The 22,480-nt window shown below is 36.8% G+C and overlaps 1 protein-coding gene across 1 annotated transcript in view; it reads left to right on the plus strand.

Moving 5' to 3' along the window:
- Positions 1-22,480, plus strand: part of OTOG (otogelin) — a 576,525-nt gene that overhangs the window by 385,100 nt on the left and 168,945 nt on the right. Inside the window, 1 exon segment of the mRNA XM_053689346.1 lies at positions 20,711-20,828. Within this exon segment, the coding sequence (XP_053545321.1) occupies positions 20,711-20,828 (118 nt within the window).

Genomic DNA, 22,480 nt, shown 5'->3' on the forward strand with positions numbered 1-22,480 from the left:
ATAAAAATGTTTTGAAACTATAAAAAAATATATAATAAAAAAATGAAGGGGACATTTAAAAACATCTCTCTTTTTGTGTAATAATTGTGCTTGTCTCACATTCCAGAGAGAGGGTAAAATGCAAAGCATGTTTTTAAAAATACTACAGATTGCTTAACCCCTTAACGACAACCAATGTAGCCTGTATGTTGGCTGTTGTTTTCACACTAAGGGGTTAAATAATGCCAACAGATGAAGACGACACTATTTCTGAATCTATTTTACAAATGCCTCCTGGAGTGAGACCGTAGTAATAGTTTGACTCATCAGAGATACGCACCCATTACTTTCGGTGATGTCACGCGCAATGACGTGATGATATCACCGCGCAACTTTATTTAAAATTGTCAACACAAAGTATAGGGAAAGTGGGCATGCTGCTTAGAAACCTGTATCTCAGGGATCTAAGCAGCTACAGACCCCCAAGACCACCCACCATTGGAAAGGTAATCACCTCACCTTTCCAATGGTATATGTCTTGGGGATCTGGGGGGGGGGGGGGAATAAAAAAGTAAAAAAAATAAAAATAAATTTAAAATAGTAAAAAACAGAAAAATATTAAATTCAGCTTAGCACTCAAAGGGTTAAAGGGATAGAAAGGTTGAAGTTGAAATGTGCATGGTTGCATTTCAGTTTTAAATAGAAGCAGTTTTGCAATTTACTTCCATTAGCAAATATGCTTCTAGTAAAAATTATTAGCAACTTCTTAGTTTACAGCATTTGTAAGTTACAGAATTTATTTTTTGACTAGGGAGTGTGAGACAAGTATTTTGTTTACAGAAAAGCAAGAGTCTTTTAATGTCCTTAAAAAGGACAGCCAAAAACATATGGATAAAGACACGTGGTTTCCTGGGTTAATATAACTCTTACAAAGTGTACAAAAAACACTGTATGTGTGACTGATATAACTGTGTGTACATAAAACACTGTATGTGTGACTGATATAACTGTGTGTACATAAAACACTGTATGTGTGACTGATATAACTGTGTACATAAAACACTGTATGTGTGACTGATATAACTGTGTACATAAAACACTATATGTGTGACTGATATAACTGTGTGTACATAAAACACTGTATGTGTGACTGATATAACTGTGTGTACATAAAACACTGTACGTGTGACTGATATAACTGTGTGTACATAAAACACTGTATGTGTGACTGATATAACTGTGTAGATAAAACACTGTATGTGTGACTGATATAACTGTGTACATAAAACACTGTATGTGTGACTGATATAACTGTGTGTACATAAAACACTGTATGTGTGACTGATATAACTGTGTGCACATAAAACACTGTATGTGTGACTGATATAACTGTGTGTACATAAAACACTGTATGTGTGACTGATATAACTGTGTGTACATAAAACACTGTATGTGTGACTGATATAACTGTGTGTACATAAAACACTGTATGTGTGACTGATATAACTGTGTGTACATAAAACACTGTATGTGTGACTGATATAACTGTGTGTACATAAAGCGCTGTATGTGTGACTGATATAACTGTGTACATAAAACACTGTATGTGTGACTGATATAACTGTGTGTACATAAAACACTGTATGTGTGACTGATATAACTGTGTGTACATAAAACACTGTATGTGTGACTGATATAACTGTGTGTACATAAAACACTGTACGTGTGACTGATATAACTGTGTGTACATAAAACACTGTACGTGTGACTGATATAATTGTGTGTACATAAAACACTGTATGTGTGACTGATATAACTGTGTGTACATAAAACACTGTATGTGTGACTGATATAACTGTGTGTATATAAAACACTGTATGTGTGACTGATATAACTGTGTGTACATAAAGCGCTGTATGTGTGACTGATATAACTGTGTGTACATAAAACACTGTATGTGTTACTGATATAACTGTGTACATAAAACACTGTATGTGTGACTGATATAACTGTGTGTACATAAAACACTGTATGTGTGACTGATATAACTGTGTGTACATAAAACACTGTATGTGTGACTGATATAACTGTGTGTACATAAAACACTGTATGTGTGACTGATATAACTGAAAACACTGTATGTGTGACTGATATAACTGTGTGTACATAAAACACTGTATGTGTGACTGATATAATTGTGTGTACATAAAACACAGTATGTGTGACTGATATAATTGTGTACATAAAACACTGTATGTGTGACTGATATAACTGTGTGTACATAAAACACTGTATGTGTGACTGATATAATTGTGTGTACATAAAACACTGTACGTGTGACTGATATAACTGTGTGTACATAAAACACTGTATGTGTGACTGATATAACTGTGTGCACATAAAACACTGTATGTGTGACTGATATAACTGTGTGTACATAAAACACTGTATGTGTGACTGATATAACTGTGTGTACATAAAACACTGTATGTGTGAGAGATATAACTGTGTGTACATAAAACACTCTACGTGTGACTGATATAACTGTGTACATAAAACACTGTATGTGTGACTGATATAATTGTGTGTACATAAAAAACTGTATGTGTGACTGATATAACTGTGTACATAAAACACTGTATGTGTGACTGATATAACTGTGTGTACATAAAACACTGTATGTGTGACTGATATAACTGTGTGTACATAAAACACTGTACGTGTGACTGATATAACTGTGTGTACATAAAACACTGTACGTGTGACTGATATAACTGTGTGTACATAAAACACTGTACGTGTGACTGATATAACTGTGTGCACATAAAACACTACGTGTGACTGATATAACTGTGTGTACATAAAACACTGTACGTGTGACTGATATAACTGTGTGTACATAAAACACTGTACGTGTGACTGATATAACTGTGTGTACATAAAACACTGTAAGTGTGACTGATATAACTGGGTGTGCATAAAATACTGTGACCTAGATTTGGAGTTTGGCGTTAGCCGTGAAAACCAGCGTTAGAGGCTCCTAACGCTGGTTTTAGGCTACCGCCGGTATTTGGAGTCACTCAAAATAGGATCTAACGCTCACTTTTCATCCGCAACTTTTCCATACCGCAGATCCCCTTACGTCAATTGCGTATCCTGACCTAGATTTGGAGTTTGGCGTTAGCCGTGAAAACCAGCATTAGAGGCTCCTAACGCTGGTTTTAGGCTACCGCCGGTATTTGGAGTCACTCAAAATAGGGTCTAACGCTCACTTTCCAGCCGTGACTTTTCCATACCGCAGATCCCCTTACGTCAATTGCGTATCCTATCTTTTCAATGGGATCTTTCTAACTCCGGTATTTAGAGTCGTTTCTGAAGTGAGCTTTAGACATCTAACGACAAAACTCCAGCCGCAGGAAAAAAGTGAGTAGTTAAGAGCTTTCTGGGCTAACGCCGGTTTATAAAGCTCTTAACTACTGTGCTCTAAAGTACACTAACACCCATAAACTACCTATTTACCCCTAAACCGAGGTCCTCCCACATCGCCGACACTCGAATATTTTTTTTTAACCCCTAATCTGCCGACCGCCACCTACGTTATACTTATGTACCCCTAATCTGCTGCCCCTAACACCGCCGACCCCTGTATTATATTTATTAACCCCTAATCTGCCCCCCACAACGTCGCCGCCAGCTACCTACAATAATTAACCCCTAATCTGCCGACCGCAAAGCGCCGCCGCCTACATTATAGCTATGTACCCCTAATCTGCTGCCCCTAACACCGCCGACCCCTATATTATATTTATTAACCCCTAATCTGCCCCCCTCAACGTCGCCTCCACCTGCTTACACTTATTAACCCCTAATCTGCCGAGCGGACTGCACTGCTACTACCCCTAATCCGCCTCACTAACCCTATAATAAATAGTATTAACCCCTAATCTGCCCTTCATAACATCGCCGACACCTAATTTCAATTATTAACCCCTAATCTGCCGACCGGAGCTCACCGCTATTCTAATAAATGTATTAACCCCTAAAGCTAAGTCTAACCCTAAAAGCCCCCTAAATTAAATATAATTTAAATCTAATGAAATTAATTAACTCTTATTAAATAAATTATTCCTATTTAAAGCTAAATATTTACCTGTAAAATAAACCCTAATATAGCTACAATATAAATTATAATTATATTGTAGCTATTTTAGGATTAATATTTATTTTACAGGCAACTTTGTAATTATTTTAACCAGGTACAATAGCTATTAAATAGTTAAGAACTATTTAATAGCTAAAATAGTTAAAATAATTACAAATTTACCTGTAAAATAAATCTTAACCTAAGTTACAATTAAACCTAACACTATACTATCAATAAATTAATTAAATAAACTACCTACAATTACCTACAATTAACCTAACACTACACTATCAATAAATTAATTAAATACAATTCCTACAAATAAATACAATTAAATAAACTAGCTAAAGTACAAAAAATAAAAAAGAACTAAGTTACAAAAAATAAAAAAATATTTAAAAACATAAGAAAAATATTACAACAATTTTAAACTAATTACACCTACTCTAAGCCCCCTAATAACAAAGACCCCCAAAATAACAAAATGCCCTACCCTATTCTAAATTACTACATTTCAAAGCTCTTTTACCTTACCAGCCCTGAACAGGGCCCTTTGCGGGGCATGCCCCAAGAAATTCAGCTCTTTTGCCTATAAAAAAAAACATACAATACCCCCCCAACATTACAACCCACCACCCACATACCCCTAATCTAACCCAAACCCCCCTTAAATAAACCTAACACTAAGCCCCTGAAGATCTTCCTACCTTGTCTTCACCCTACCAGGTTCACCGATCCGTCCTGAAGAGCTCCTCCGATGTCCTAATCCAAGCCCAATTGGGGGACTGAAGAGGTACATGATCCGACTGAAGTCTTCATCCAAGCGGGAGCTGAAGAGGTCCATGATCCGGCTGAAGTCTTCATCCAAGCGGGAGCTGAAGAGGTCCATGATCCGTATGAAGTCTTCGAACAACGGCATCTTCAATCTTCTTTCTTCCGGATCCATCTTGCAGACCTCCGACGCGGAACATCCTCTTCTCCCGACGCCTACTAGCCGAATGACGGTTCCTTTAAGGGACGTCATCCAAGATGGCGTCCCTCGAATTCCGATTGGCTGATAGGATTCTATCAGCCAATCGGAATTAAGGTAGGAATATTCTGATTGGCTTATGGAATCAGCCAATCAGAATCAAGTTCAATCCGATTGGCTTATTCGATCAGACAATCAGATTGAGCTTGCATTCTATTGGCTGTTCCGATCAGCCAATAGAATGCGAGCTCAATCTGATTGGCTGATTGGATCAGCCAATCGGATTGATCTTGATTCTGATTGGCTGATTCCATCAGCCAATCAGAATATTCCTACCTTAATTCCGATTGGCTGATAGAATCCTATCAGCCAATCGGAATTCGAGGGACGCCATCTTGGATGACGTCCCTTAAAGGAACCGTCATTCGGCTAGTAGGCGTCGGGAGAAGAGGATGTTCCGCGTCGGAGGTCTGCAAGATGGATCCGGAAGTAAGAAGATTGAAGATGCCATTGTTTGAAGACTTCATCCGGATCATGGACCTCTTCAGCTCCCGCTTGGATGAAGACTTCAGCCGGATCATGGACCTCTTCAGCTCCCGCTTGGATGAAGACTTCAGCCGGATCATGGACCTCTTCAGCTCCCGCTTGGATGAAGACTTCAGCCGGATCATGGACCTCTTCAGCCCGCCGCTTGGGCTTGGATAAGGACATCGGAGGAGCTCTTCAGGACGGATCGGTGAACCTGGTAGGGTGAAGACAAGGTAGGAAGATCTTCAGGGGCTTAGTGTTAGGTTTATTTAAGGGGGGTTTGGGTTAGATTAGGGGTATGTGGGTGGTGGGTTGTAATGTTGGGGGGGGTATTGTATGTTTTTTTTTACAGGCAAAAGAGCTGTATTTCTTGGGGCATGCCCCGCAAAGGGCCCTGTTCAGGGCTGGTAAGGTAAAAGAGCTTTGAACTGTAGTAATTTAGAATAGGGTAGGGCATTTTTTTATTTTGGGGGGCTTTGTTATTTTATTAGGGGGCTTAGAGTAGGTGTAATTAGTTTAAAATTGTTGTAATATTTTTCTTATGTTTGTAAATATTTTTTTATTTTTTGTAACTTAGTTCTTTTTTATTTTTTGTACTTTAGCTAGGTTTATTTAATTGTATTTATTTGTAGGAATTGTATTTAATTAATTTATTGATAGTGTAGTGTTAGGTTAATTGTAGGTAATTGTAGGTATTTTATTTAATTAATTTAATGATAGTGTAGTGTTAGGTTTAATTGTAACTTAGGTTAGGATTTATTTTACAGGTAATTTTGTTATTATTTTAACTAGGTAACTATTAAATAGTTCTTAACTATTTAATAGCTATTGTACCTGGTTAAAATAAATACAAAGTTACCTGTAAAATAAATATAAATCCTAAAATAGCTATAATATAATTATAATTTATATTGTAGCTATATTAGGATTTATTTTACAGGTAAGTATTTATCTTTAAATAGGAATAATTTATTTAATAAGAGTTAATTAATTTCGTTAGATGTAAATTATATTTAACTTAGGGGGGTGTTAGTGTTAGGGTCAGACTTAGCTTTAGGGGTTAATACATTTATTAGAATAGCCGTGAGCTCCGGTCGGCAGATTAGGGGTTAATAATTGGAGTTAGGTGTCGGCGATGTTAGGGAGGGCAGATTAGGGGTTAATACTATTTATTATAGGGTTAGTGAGGCGGATTAGGGGTTAATAACTTTATTATAGTAGCGCTCAGATACGGTCGGCAGATTAGGGGTTAATAAGTGTAGGCAGGTGGAGGCGACGTTGTGGGGGGCAGATTAGGGGTTAATAAATATAATATAGGGGTCGGCGATGTTAGGGCAGCAGATTAGGGGTACATAGGGATAATGTAAGTAGCGGCGGTTTACGGAGCGGCAGATTAGGGGTTAAAAATAATATACAGGGGTCAGCGATAGCGGGGGCGGCAGATTAGGGGTTAATAAGTGTAAGGTTAGGGGTGTTTAGACTCGGGGTACATGTTAGAGTGTTAGGTGCGTTAGGAGCTGAACGCGGCTTTTTTGCAGGTGTTAGGTTTTTTTTCAGCTCAAACAGCCCCATTGTTTTCTATGGGAGAATCGTGCACGAGCACGTTTTTGAGGCTGGCCGCTTGCGTAAGCAACTCTGGTATCGAGAGTTGAAACTGCGTTAAAAATGCTCTACGCTCCTTTTTTGGAGCCTAACGCAGCCTTTATGTGGACTCTCAATACCAGAGTTATTTTTATGGTGCGGCCAGAAAAAAGCCGGCGTTAGTTTTTCGGGTCGTTACCGACAAAACTCCAAATCTAGCCGTGTATGTGTGACTGATATAACTGTGTGTACATACAAACATTGTATGTGTGACTGATATAACTGTATACATAAAACACTGTATGTGTGACTGATATAACTGTGTGTACATAAAACACTGTATGTGTGACTGATATAACTGTGTACATAAAACACTGTATGTGTGACTGATATAACTGTGTGTACATAAAACACTGTATGTGTGACTGATATAACTGTGTGTACATAAAACACTGTATGTGTGACTGATATAACTGTGTACATAAAACACTGAATGTGTGACTGATATAACTGTGTAGATAAAACACTGTATGTGTGACTGATATAACTGTGTACATAAAACACTGTATGTGTGACTGATATAATTGTGTGTACATAAAACACTGTATGTGTGACTGATATAACTGTGTGTACATAAAACACTGTATGTGTGACTGATATAACTGTGTGTACATAAAACACTGTATGTGTGACTGATATAACTGTGTGTACATAAAACACTGTATGTGTGACTGATATAACTGTGTAGATAAAACACTGTATGTGTGACTGATATAACTGTGTGTACATACAAACATTGTATGTGTGACTGATATAACTGTATACATAAAACACTGTATGTGTGACTGATATAACTGTGTGTACATAAAACACTGTATGTGTGACTGATATAACTGTGTGTACATAAAACACTGTATGTGTGACTGATATAACTGTGTGTAGATAAAACACTGTATGTGTGACTGATATAACTGTGTGTACATACAAACATTGTATGTGTGACTGATATAACTGTATACATAAAACACTGTATGTGTGACTGATATAACTGTGTGTACATAAAACACTGTATGTGTGACTGATATAACTGTGTACATAAAACACTGTATGTGTGACTGATATAACTGTGTGTACATAAAACACTGTGACCTAGATTTGGAGTTTGGCGGTAGCCGTGAAAACCAGCGTTAGAGGCTCCTAACGCTGGTTTGAGGCTACCGCCGGTATTTAGAGTCACTCAAAATAGGGTCTAACGCTCACTTTTCAGCCGCGACTTTTCCATACCGCAGATCCCCTTACGTCAATTGCGTATCCTATCTTTTCAATGGGATCTTCCTAACTCCGGTATTTAGAGTCGTTTCTGAAGTGAGCGTTAGACATCTAACGACAAAACTCCAGCCGCAGGAAAAAAGTCAGTAGTTAAGAGCTTTCTGGGCTAACGCCGGTTCATAAAGCTCTTAACTACTGTACTCTAAAGTACACTAACACCCATAAACTACCTATGTACCCCTAAACCGAGGTCCCCCCACATCGCCGACACTCGAATAATTTTTTTTAACCCCTAATCTGCCGACCGCCACCTACGTTATCCTTATGTACCCCTAATCTGCTGCCCCTAACACCGCCGACCCTATATTATATTTATTAACCCCTAATCTGCCCCCCACAACGTCGCCTCCACCTGCCTACACTTATTAACCCCTAATCTGCCGAGCGGACCTGAGCGCTACTATAATAAAGTTATTAACCCCTAATCCGCCTCACTAACTCTATAATAAATAGTATTAACCACTAATCTGCCCTCCCTAACATCGCCGACACCTAACTTCAATTATTAACCCCTAATCTGCCGACCGGAGCTCACCGCTATTCTAATAAATGTATTAACCCCTAAAGCTAAGTCTAACACTAACACCCCCCTAAGTTAAATATAATTTAAATCTAACGAAATTAATTAACTCTTATTAAATAAATTATTCCTATTTAAAGCTAAATACTTACCTGTAAAATAAATCCTAATATAGCTACAATATAAATTATATTTATATTATAGCTATTTTAGGATTTATATTTATTTTACAGGTAACTTTGTATTTATTTTAACCAGGTACAATAGCTATTAAATAGTTAAGAACTATTTAATAGCTAAACTAGTTAAAATAATTACAAATTTACCTGTAAAAGAAATCCTAAGTTACAAATAAACCTAACGCTATACTATCAATAAATTAATTAAATAAACTACCTACAATTACCTACAATTAACCTAACACTACACTATCAATAAATTAATTAAATACAATTGCTACAAATAAATACAATTAAATAAACTAGCTAAAGTACAAAAAATAAAAAAGAACTAAGTTACAAAAAATAATTTTTTTTTACAAACATAAGAAAAATATTACAACAATTTTAAACTAATTACACCTACTCTAAGCCCCCTAATAAAATAACAAAGCCCCCCAAAATAAAAAAATGCCCTACCCTATTCTAAATTACTACAGTTCAAAGCTCTTTTACCTTACCAGCCCTGAACAGGGCCCTTTGCGGGGCATGCCCCAAGAACATCCATCCTGGCCGACGACTGAACGACGAATGACGGTTCCTTTAAATGACGTCATCCAAGATGGCGTCCCTCGAATTCCGATTGGCTGATAGGATTCTATCAGCCAATCGGAATTAAGGTAGGAATATTCTGATTGGCTGATGGAATCAGCCAATCAGAATCAAGTTCAATCCGATTGGCTGATCCAATCAGCCAATCAGATTGAGCTTGCATTCTATTGGATGTTCCGATCAGCCAATAGAATGCGAGCTCAATCTGATTGGCTGATTGGATCAGCCAATCGGATTGAACTTGATTCTGATTGGCTGATTCCATCAGCCAATCAGAATATTCCTACCTTAATTCCGATTGGCTGATAGAATCCTATCAGCCAATCGGAATTCGAGGGACGCCATCTTGGATGACGTCATTTAAAGGAACCGTCATTCGTCGTTCAGTCGTCGGCCAGGATGGATGTTCCGCGGTGGAGGTCTTCAGGATGCTGCCGCTTCGCTCCAGATGGATGCCGCTTGGATGAAGACTTCAATCGGATGGAAGAACTCTTCTGCCCCGCTTGGATGAAGACTTCAGCCGGATCATGGACCTCTTCAGCCCCCCGCTTGGGCTTGGATCAGGACATCAGAGGAGCTCTTCTGGACCGATCGGTGAACCTGGTATGGTGAAGACAAGGTAGGATGATCTTCAGGGGCTTAGTGTTAGGTTTATTTAAGGGGGGTTTGGGTTAGATTAGGGGTATGTGGGTGGTGGGTTGTAATGTTGGGGGGCTTGGGTATTGTTTTTTTTTTTTTTTACAGGCAAAAGAGCTGTATTTCTTGGGGCATGCCCCGCAAAGGGCCCTGTTCAGGGCTGGTAAGGTAAAAGAGCTTTGAACTGTAGTAATTTAGAATAGGGTAGGGCATTTTTTTATTTTGGGGGGCTTTGTTATTTTATTAGGGGGCTTAGAGTAGGTGTAATTAGTTTAAAATTGTGGTAATATTTTTCTTATGTTTGTAAATATTTTTTTATTTTTTGTAACTTAGTTCTTTTTTATTTTTTGTACTTTAGCTAGTTTATTTAATTGTATTTATTTGTAGCAATTGTATTTAATTAATTTATTGATAGTGTAGTGTTAGGTTAATTGTAGGTAATTGTAGGTAGTTTATTTAATTAATTTATTGATAGTATAGCGTTAGGTTTATTTGTAACTTAGGTTAGGATTTCTTTTACAGGTAAATTTGTAATTATTTTAACTAGTTTAGCTATTAAATAGTTCTTAACTATTTAATAGCTATTGTACCAGGTTAAAATAAATACAAAGTTACCTGTAAAATAAATATAAATCCTAAAATAGCTATAATATAAATATAATTTATATTGTAGCTATATTAGGATTTATTTTACAGGTAAGTATTTAACTTTAAATAGGAATAATTTATTTAATAAGAGTTAATTAATTTCGTTAGATGTAAATTACATTTAACTTAGGGGGGTGTTAGTGTTAGGGTTAGACTTAGCTTTAGGGGTTAATACATTTATTAGAATAGCGGTGAGCTCCGATCGGCAGATTAGGGGTTAATAATTGAAGTTAGGTGTCGGCGATGTTAGGGAGGGCAGATTAGGGGTTAATACTATTTATTATAGGGTTAGTGAGGCGGATTAGGGGTTAATAACTTTATTATAGTAGCGCTCAGGTCCGCTCGGCAGATTAGGGGTTAATAAGTGTAGGCAGGTGGAGGCGACATTGTGGGGGGCAGATTAGGGGTTAATAAATATAATATAGGGGTCGGCGATGTTAGGGCAGCAGATTAGGGGTACATAGGGATAATGTAAGTAGCGGCGGTTTACGGAGCGGCAGATTAGGGGTTAATAATAATATGCAGGGGTCAGCGATAGCGGGGGCGGAAGAATAGGGGTTAATAAGTGTAAGGTTAGGGGTGTTTAGACTCGGGGTACATGTTAGAGTGTTAAGTGCAGACGTCGGAAGGGTTACCGCATAGCAAACAATGGGGCTGCGTTAGGAGCTGAACGCGGCTTTTTTGCAGGTGTTAGGTTTTTTTTCAGCTCAAACAGCCCCATTGTTTCCTATGGGAGAATCGTGCACGAGCACGTTTTTGAGGCTGGCCGCGTCCGTAAGCAAATCTGGTATCGAGAGTTGAAGCTGCGTTAAAAATGCTCTACGCTCCTTTTTTGGAGCCTAACGCAGCCTTTATGTGGACTCTCGATACCAGAGTTATTTTTATGGTGTGGCCAGTAAAACGCGGGCGTTAGTTTTTCGGGTCGTTACCGACAAAACTCCAAATCTAGCCGTGTATGTGTGACTGATATAACTGTGTGTACATAAAACACTGTATGTGTGACTGATATAACTGTGTAGATAAAACACTGTATGTGTGACTGATATAACTGTGTACATAAAACACTTAATGTGTGACTGATAAAACTGTGTAGATAAAACACTGTATGTGTGACTTATATAACTGTATACATAAAACACTGTATGTGTGACTGATATAATTGTGTGTACATAAAACACTGTACGTGTGACTTATATAACTGTGTGTACATAAAACACTGTACGTGTGACTGATATAACTGTGTGTACATAAAACACTGTACGTGTGACTGATTTAACTGTGTGTACATAAAACACTGTACGTGTGACTGATTTAACTGTGTGTACATAAAACACTGTACGTGTGACTGATATAACTGTGTGTACATAAAACACTATATGTGTGACTGATATAACTGTGTGTACATAAAACACTGTATGTGTGACTGATATAACTGTGTGTACATAAAGCGCTGTATGTGTGACTGATATAACTGTGTACATAAAACACTGTATGTGTGACTGATATTACTGTGTGTACATAAAACACTGTATGTGTGACTGATATAACTGTGTGTACATAAAACACTGTATGTGTGACTGATATAACTGTGTGTACATAAAACACTGTACGTCTGACTGATATAACTGTGTGTACATAAAACATTGTATGTGTGACTGATATAACTGTGTGTACATAAAACACTGTATGTGTGACTGATATAACTGTGTGTACATAAAACACTGTATGTGTGACTGATATAATTGTGTGTACATAAAACACTGTATGTGTGACTGATATAAATGTGCACATAAAACACTGTATGTGTGACTGATATAACTGTGTAGATAAAACACTGTATGTGTGACTGATATAATTGTGTGTACATAAAACACTGTACGTGTGACTTATATAACTGTGTGTACATAAAACACTGTACATGTGACTGATTTAACTGTGTGTACATAAAACACTGTACGTGTGACTGATATAACTGTGTGTACATAAAACACTATATGTGTGACTGATATAACTGTGTGTACATAAAACACTGTATGTGTGACTGATATAACTGTGTGTACATAAAGCGCTGTATGTGTGACTGATATAACTGTGTACATAAAACACTGTATGTGTGACTGATATAACTGTGTGTACATAAAACACTGTATGTGTGACTGATATAACTGTGTGTACATAAAACACTGTATGTGTGACTGATATAACTGTGTGTACATAAAACACTGTATGTGTGACTGATATAACTGTGTGTACATAAAACACTGTATGTGTGACTGATATAACTGTGTGTACATAAAACACTGTAGGTGTGACTGATATAACTGTGTGTACATAAAACACTGTATGTGTGACTGATATAACTGTGTGTACATAAAACACTGTATGTGTGACTGATATAATTGTGTGTACATAAAACACTGTACGTGTGACTGATATAACTGTGTGTATATAAAACACTGTATGTGTGACTGATATAACTGTGTGCACATAAAACACTGTATGTGTGACTGATATAACTGTGTGTACATAAAACACTGTATGTGTGACTGATATAACTGTGTGTACATAAAACACTGTTTGTGTGACTGATATAACTGTGTACATAAAACACTGTATGTGTGACTGATATAACTGTGTGTATATAAAACACTGTATGTGTGACTGATATAACTGTGTGTACATAAAATACTGTATGTGTGACTGATATAACTGTGTGTACATAAAACACTCTACGTGTGACTGATATAACTGTGTGTACATAAAACACTATACGTGTGACTGATATAACTGTGTGTACATAAAACACTGTATGTGTGACTGATATAACTGTGTACATAAAACACTGTATGTGTGACTGATATAACTGTGTACATAAAACACTGTATGTGTGACTGATATAATTGTGTGTAGATAAAACACTGTACGTGTGACTGATTTAACTGTGTGTACATAAAACACTGTACGTGTGACTGATATAACTGTGTGTACATAAAACACTGTATGTGTGACTGATATAACTGTGTGTACATAAAGCGCTGTATGTGTGACTGATATAACTGTGTAGATAAAACACTGTATGTGTGACTGATATAATTGTGTGTACATAAAACACTGTACGTGTGACTTATATAACTGTGTGTACATAAAACACTGTACATGTGACTGATTTAACTGTGTGTATATAAAACACTGTACGTGTGACTGATATAACTGTGTCTACATAAAACACTATATGTGTGACTGATATAACTGTGTGTACATAAAACACTGTATGTGTGACTGATATAACAGTGTGTACATAAAGCGCTGTATGTGTGACTGATATAACTGTGTACATAAAACACTGTATGTGTGACTGATATAACTGTGTGTACATAAAACACTGTATGTGTGACTGATATAACTGTGTGTACATAAAACACTGTATGTGTGACTGATATAACTGTGTGTACATAAAACACTGTAGGTGTGACTGATATAACTGTGTGTACATAAAACACTGTATGTGTGACTGATATAACTGTGTGTACATAAAACACTGTATGTGTGACTGATATAATTGTGTGTACATAAAACACTGTACGTGTGACTGATATAACTGTGTACATAAAACACTGTATGTGTGACTGATATAACTGTGTGTATATAAAACACTGTATGTGTGACTGATATAACTGTGTGCACATAAAACACTGTATGTGTGACTGATATAACTGTGTGTACATAAAACACTGTTTGTGTGACTGATATAACTGTGTACATAAAACACTGTATGTGTGACTGATATAACTGTGTGTATATAAAACACTGTATGTGTGACTGATATAACTGTGTGTACATAAAATACTGTATGTGTGACTGATATAACTGTGTGTACATAAAAAACTCTACGTGTGACTGATATAACTGTGTGTACATAAAACACTATACGTGTGACTGATATAACTGTGTGTACATAAAACACTGTATGTGTGACTGATATAACTGTGTACATAAAACACTGTATGTGTGACTGATATAACTGTGTACATAAAACACTGTATGTGTGACTGATATAACTGTGTACATAAAACACTGTATGTGTGACTGATATAATTGTGTGTACATAAAACACTGTATGTGTGACTGATATAATTGTGTGTAGATAAAACACTGTACGTGTGACTGATATAACTGTGTGTACATAAAACACTGTATGTGTGACTGATATAACTGTGTGTACATAAAACACTGTATGTGTGACTGATATAACTGTGTGTACATAAAACACTGTATGTGTGACTGATATAACTGTGTACATAAAACACTATGTGTGACTGATATAACTGTGTGTACATAAAACACTGTATGTGTGACTGATATAACTGTGTACATAAAACACTGTACGTGTCACTGATATAACTGTGTACATAAAACACTGTATGTGTGACTGATATAACTGTGTGTACATAAAACACTGTACGTGTCACTGATATAACTGTATGTACATAAAACACTGTATGTGTGACTGATATAACTGTGTACATAAAACACTGTATGTGTGACTGATATAACTGTATGTACATAAAACACTGTATGTGTGACTGATATAACTGTGTGTACATAAAACACTGTATGTGTGACTGATATAACTGTGTGTACATAAAACACTGTATGTGTGACTGATATAACTGTGTACATAAAACACTATGTGTGACTGATATAACTGTGTGTACATAAAACACTGTATGTGTGACTGATATAACTGTGTACATAAAACACTGTACGTGTAACTGATATAACTGTGTACATAAAACACTGTATGTGTGACTGATATAACTGTGTGTACATAAAACACTGTACGTGTCACTGATATAACTGTATGTACATAAAACACTGTATGTGTGACTGATATAACTGTTTACATAAAACACTGTATGTGTGACTGATATAACTGTGTGTACATAAAACACTGTACGTGTGACTGATATAACTGGGTGTACATAAAACACTGCATGTATGACTGATATAACTGTGTGTACATAAAACACTCTCTGTGTGACTGATATAACTATGTGTACATAAAACACTGTATGTGTGACTGATATAACTGTGTATGTGTACATAAAACACTGTACGTGTGACTGATATAACTGTGTGTACATAAAACACTGTATCTGTGACTGATATAACTGTGTGTACATAAAACACTGTATCTGTGACTGATATAACTGTGTGTACATAAAACACTGTATGTGTGACTGATATAACTGTGTGTACATAAAACACTGTCTGTGTGACTGATATAACTGTGTGTACATAAAATACTGTATGTGCTCGTGCAAGATATCCCTATAGGAAACAATTGGGCAGTTTGGGCTGAAAAAAAACCTAACGCCTGCAAAAAAGCAGTGTTCAGCACCCTAACATGAACCCCGAGTCTAAACACCCCTAACCTTACACTTATTAACCCCTAATCTTCCGCCCCCGCTATCGCTGACACCTTCATTATACTATTAACCCCTAATCGGACACCGCTGCAACCTATATTATAGCTATGAACCCCTAATCTGCTGCCCCTAACACCGCCGACACCTATATTATATTTAATAACCCCTAATCTGCCCCCCCCAACATCGCCGCTACCTTACCTACACTTATTAACCCCTAATCTGCCGACTAGACCTCGTCGCCACTATAATAAATGTATTAACCCCTAAACCGCCACACTCCCGCCTCGCAAACACTAGAATAAATAGTATTAACCCCTAATCTACCCTCCCTAACATCGCCGCCACTTACCTACAATTATTAACCCCTAATCTCCCGCCCGCAACGTCACCGCTATTATAATAAAATTATTAACCCCTAAACCTAACTCCAACCCTAACCCTAACACCCCCCCTAACTTAAATATAATTTTAATTAAACAAAATAATATTCCTATAATTAAATAAATTATTCATATTTAAAACTAAATACTTATCCTATAAAAAAACCCTAATATAGCTAAAATATAACTAATAGTTACATTGTAGCTATTTTAGGATTTATATTTATTTTACAGGCAACTTTGTATTTATTGTAACTAGGTACAATAGCTATTAAATAGTTAATAACTATTTAATAGCTACCTAGTTAAAATAAAGACAACATTACCTGTAAAATAAATCCTAACCTAAGTTACAAATACACCTAACACTACACTATCATTAAATTAATTAAATACATTAACTACAATTAGCTAAACTAAAATACAATTAAATAAACTATTCTGTAATACAAAAAACAAACAAACACTAGATTACAAAAAATAAAAAAATTACAAGAAGTTTAAACTAATTACACCTAATCTAAGCCCCCTAATAAAATAAAAAATCCCCCCCAAAATAAAAAAATGCCCTACCCTATTCTAAATTACAAAAGTAATCAGCTCTTTTACCAGCCCTTAAAAGGGCTTTTTTTGCGTGGCATTGCCCCAAAGTAATCAGCTCTTTTACCTGAAAATAAAAATACAATACCCCCCAACATTACAACCCACCACCCACATACCCCTACTCTAACCCACCCAAACCCCCCTTAAAAAAAAACTATCACTAACCCCTGAAGATCATCCTACCTTGAGTCGTCTTCACTCAGCCGAGCCGAATTCTTCATCCAACCGGGGCAAGAAGATGTCCTCCATCCGGTAGAAGTCTTCATCCAGGCGGCGTCTTCAATCTTCATCCATCCGGAGCAGAGCCATCTTCAAAGGAGCCGATGCGGATCCATCCTCTTTAACCGACGACTTCCCGACGAATGAAGGTTCCTTTATGGGACGTCATCCAAGATGGCGTCCCTTCAATTCCGATTGGCTAATAGGATTCTATCAGCCAATCGGAATTAAGGTAGGAAAAATCTGATTGGCTGATGCAATCAGCCAATCAGATTGAAGTTCAATCCGATTGGCTGATCCAATCATCCAATTGTATTGAGCTTGCATTCTATTGGCTGATTGGAACAGCCAATAGAATGCAAGCTCAATATGATTGGCTGATTGGATCAGCCAATCAAATTTTTCCTACCTTAATTCTGATTGGCTGATAGAATCCTATCAGCCAATCGGAATTGAAGGGACGCCATCTTGGATGACGTCCCTTAAAGGAACCTTCATTCATTGTTCAGTCGTCGGTTGAAGAGGATGGATTCGCATCGGCTCCTTTGAAGATGGCTCCGCTCCGGATGGATGAAGATTGAAGACGCCGCCGGATGAAGGACCTCCTCTGCGCACCTTGGATGAAGAATTTGGCTTGGCTGGGTGAAGACAACTCAAGGTAGGATGATCTTCAGGGGGTTAGCGATAGGTTTTTTTAAGGGGGGTTTGGGTGGGTTAGAGTAGGGGTATGTGGGTGGTGGGTTGTAATGTTGGGGGGGTATTGTATTTTTATTTTCAGGTAAAAGAGCTGATTACTTTGTGGCAATGCCCTGCAAAAAGCCCTTTTAAGGGCTGGTGAAAGAGCTGATTACTTTTGTAGGGCATTTTTTTTATTTTGGGGGGATTTTTATTTTGTTAGGGGGCTTAGATTAGGTGCAATTATTTAAACTTCATGTACATTTTTTTTATTTTATGTAATTTAGTGGGGGGGTTTTTGTATTATAGATTAGTTTATTTAATTGTATTTTAGTTTAGCTAATTGTAGGTAATTTATTTAATTAATTTAATGATAGTGTAGTGTTAGGTGTATTTGTAACTTAGGTTAGGATTTATTTTACAGGTAATTTTGTACTTATTTTAACTAGGTAGCTATTAAATAGTTATTAACTATTTAATAGCTATTGTACCTAGTTAAAATAAATACAAAGTTGCCTGTAAAATAATTATAAATCCTAAAATAGCTACAATGTAACGATTAGTTATATTGTAGCTATATTAGGGTTTATTTTATAGGTAAGTATTTAGTTTTAAATAGGACTAATTTATTTAATTTTAGGAAGATTATTTTGTTTAATTAAAATTATATTTAACTTAGGGGGGTGTTAGGGTTAGGGTTAGAGTTAGGTTTAGGGGTTAATAATTTTATTATAGTAGCAGCGACGTTGCGGGCAGGAGATTAGGGGTTAATAATTGTAGGTAGGCGGTGGCGATGTTAGGGAGGGCAGGTTAGGGGTTAATAAAATGTATTATAGTGTTTGCGAGGCGGGAGTGCGGCAGTTTAGGGGTTAAAACATTTATTATAGTGGCAGCGAGGTCCGGTCAGCAGATTGGGGTTAATAAGTGTAGTTAGGTAGCGGCGACGTTGGGGGGGCAAATTAGGGGGTAATAAATATAATATAGGTGGCGGCGGTGTACAGTCGGAAGATTAGGGGTTAAAAATTTTTATTAGAGGGTTGCCGATGTGGAGGGGCCTCGGTTTAGGGGTACATAGGTAGTTTATGGGTGTTAGTGTACTTTATAGCACAATAGTTAGGAGCTTTATATTCCGGCGTTAGCCCATAAAGCTCTTAACTACTGACTTTTTTTGTCGGTAGGAGTCTTGTCTGTAGAGGGTCTACCGCTCAGTTCTTCCAAGACTCCAAATACCAGCGTTAGGCAAATCCCATAGAAAAGATAGGATAAGCAATTGACGTAAGGGGATCTGCAGTAGCCTGGAGTCGCGGTAAGGAAGTGAGCGGTAGATCCTTTCTTGGCTGACTCTAAATACCAGCGGGCGGTAAAAAGCAGCATTAGGACCCCTTAACGCTGCTTTTGACGGCTAACGCCAAACTCTAAATCTAGCCATAAGTTTTTTTGTATAACATTTCCAAAGATTTGGGTAAATTACCAAAGAAAAAATAAAACATGGCAGCTACTTGATAACTGTTTATCAATGACAATTGTCTCTTGCCAATATTTCAGTCAGTAGGTGGTTGCCATAGAAATTCAATCACCTGTATTTGCTCAGGGGCATGTTGTGGCTTATTAGGCCTTTGCCTAGTGCAGTCAGATTTAGGGACAGCAAATTCTGAGGGGCAGTTCTAAAGCATTATACTAAATATGCCACTGTATTTACTGTATGGGGCAGTGACTCCAAAGTAGTCCCTACAACACACACAGAAATGGCAATCACCTGTATACTGGGTGACATTTACAGGGTTTGGGGGTTTAAACAGGACCCTAACATTCAATAAAACCTTTTTAATTTAGTAGTCCTATGTCTGTCCAGCTGCCATAGCAAGAACAAATACTTTAAAGTATTGGTTCTAGTTTGGGGGTTCTGGTGATGGAAATACATCCTAATACGTCTTCTATAAGGTTCTGCATAACCTCATTACTGCGCTAGCCTCATTTTGTTGTGTTTCTAACATCAAGGCTCATAGATAAATGCTTCTCTGAACTAATGAAAAATGTCAGGAATCAAAATAAATGCAAAAATTGGGAAAGTGTAAAACAAATATTTTAACTTCTATTTAAGATGATTGAATCTTGTGCATTTATTTTATGTTTTGTGTGTGGGTTTTTTTCTTTTGTTAGTTTTGAGCTAAACTAGATGAGATTATAGTGGGAGCATGCATACGTTGTCAACATGGGTTAAACCACCCCTCTCTATGTTTTATGGTTAGACATTACATTGTATTTCTGTTGTATTAACTGAATATTTGTTTTCTAGAGTCTAAACTAGACAGCTCATCTCGTACCACATGCGAATGGCGATATGATGCGTGTGCCAGCGCCTGTTTCAGAACCTGTAGAGACCCTCTTGGGCAGTACTGCAGAGATGTACCTAGGTAAGTGGCCTTAGTCAGACAATGATCTACCTTAGAAGCATTAGTAAATAGTTATGGACTTATGTATTAAAGAGAGATTATCAAATTACATTTGTAATTTAAATTTGTTGACAATTTCCTGTATAACATTTTTTTAATATTATATTTCTGTATTTGTATTAATAAATGTAATTAAAATTAGGCCTTTTAGCAGTAATCACCAATTTCTACAAATGCTGGAAATCTGACTAAATGTTTTGGCTGTTTTTAAGTTATTTGAAATCAGAAAAACACAGGATTTAAAACCTTGCAAAAGAGTCAATTTAAATTATAGCTCAAATGGCTGAATGGTTTATTTTTGTTGGAGATTTATTTTAATTTGGCATCTAATGCTCTGTGGAATAACTTTCAGAATTGGTTTAGAATTTTCAGAAATAGTGTGTTTTAAAATCAAATGATGAAGAGTTTTATGCACACATTCCGTAAAAAATATACAAATATGTGAGAGCATAAACGTTATTTGTATTGGGGTATTTATATGATATAGCAGTGATATGTGCATGTACACAGTTGGTTTTGTTGTCGCAATGTTGTTTGCTCATGTGTTAATCACTAGAGTTGGAGCTTGTTCATAGCTATGCTAATTGTTGATTGGCTTAGGTATTTGTAAAGTAGACTGTGCACGCACTTTTATGCCAGCCATGTAATAATTAAAAAAAGAAATTCATATTAGGTCGTTGATTTCATTGATTATTATAAAGTATCATCCAAATTCTGCTATTGTTGTATTGAATTTTTAGAAAATAGTATTGCTTAGTCCATTGCTTTTGGATAATGCAAAAATATTTCTTCTTTACTAATATAATACTATTCTTTCGTCCAGATTTTATGTTCCATAATTGACAATGTCATTTTATGCACATATATATGTATTGCTTCCCACAAAAAAAAGTGTTCTAATAGTGAGCTTATTACATAAAATATCTGTTATAATTTCTGCTCTCTTTAATGGAGACATTTTAAAAAGCTGTAATGTGGACACTATGAGGCCTATTTATTATATGTCTGTCGGACCTGATCCGACACTGCGGATCAGGTCCGACAGACATCGCTGAATGCGGAGAGCAATACACTCTCCGTATTCAGCATTGCACCAGCAGCTCTTGTGAGCTACTGGTGCAACGCCACCCCCTGCAGACTCGCGGCCAATCGCAGGGGGGTGTCAATCAACCCAATCATACTCGATCTGGATGATTTCCGGCGATTCCTGTCTGCCTCATCATAGCAGGCGGACTTGTGTTTCTGGCGAGTCTGAAGACTCGCCAGAAACACGGACCCACAAGCTCCTTACGGCGCTTGATAAATGGGCCCCTATGTAGGGGTGAAAGGCTTCAAAATTTAAAATTTACACTAGACTTGTGCAGCAGCAAAAAATGTAGTTTGTCCAAATATTCGTCTGCTGCACTGTTCAGTATTTCTTTAATTTTAAATGAAATAAATACTGAACAAATATTTGTTAAGGATTTACATTTGTTGTCGTTAAACAAATGTAAATGTTCCTTCCTTTACTACAGATGAAAAAGTTCACCTGTAGCCTTACACTTACCTCTTGTGCGCTGGAGAGCCACACTTATCCCGATCCTTCTTCACAGAGCCCGGGGTCAGGGTAATAG

Source organism: Bombina bombina, chromosome 7 (assembly GCF_027579735.1).
Source record: "Bombina bombina isolate aBomBom1 chromosome 7, aBomBom1.pri, whole genome shotgun sequence".
Lineage (NCBI taxonomy): Eukaryota > Metazoa > Chordata > Amphibia > Anura > Bombinatoridae > Bombina > Bombina bombina.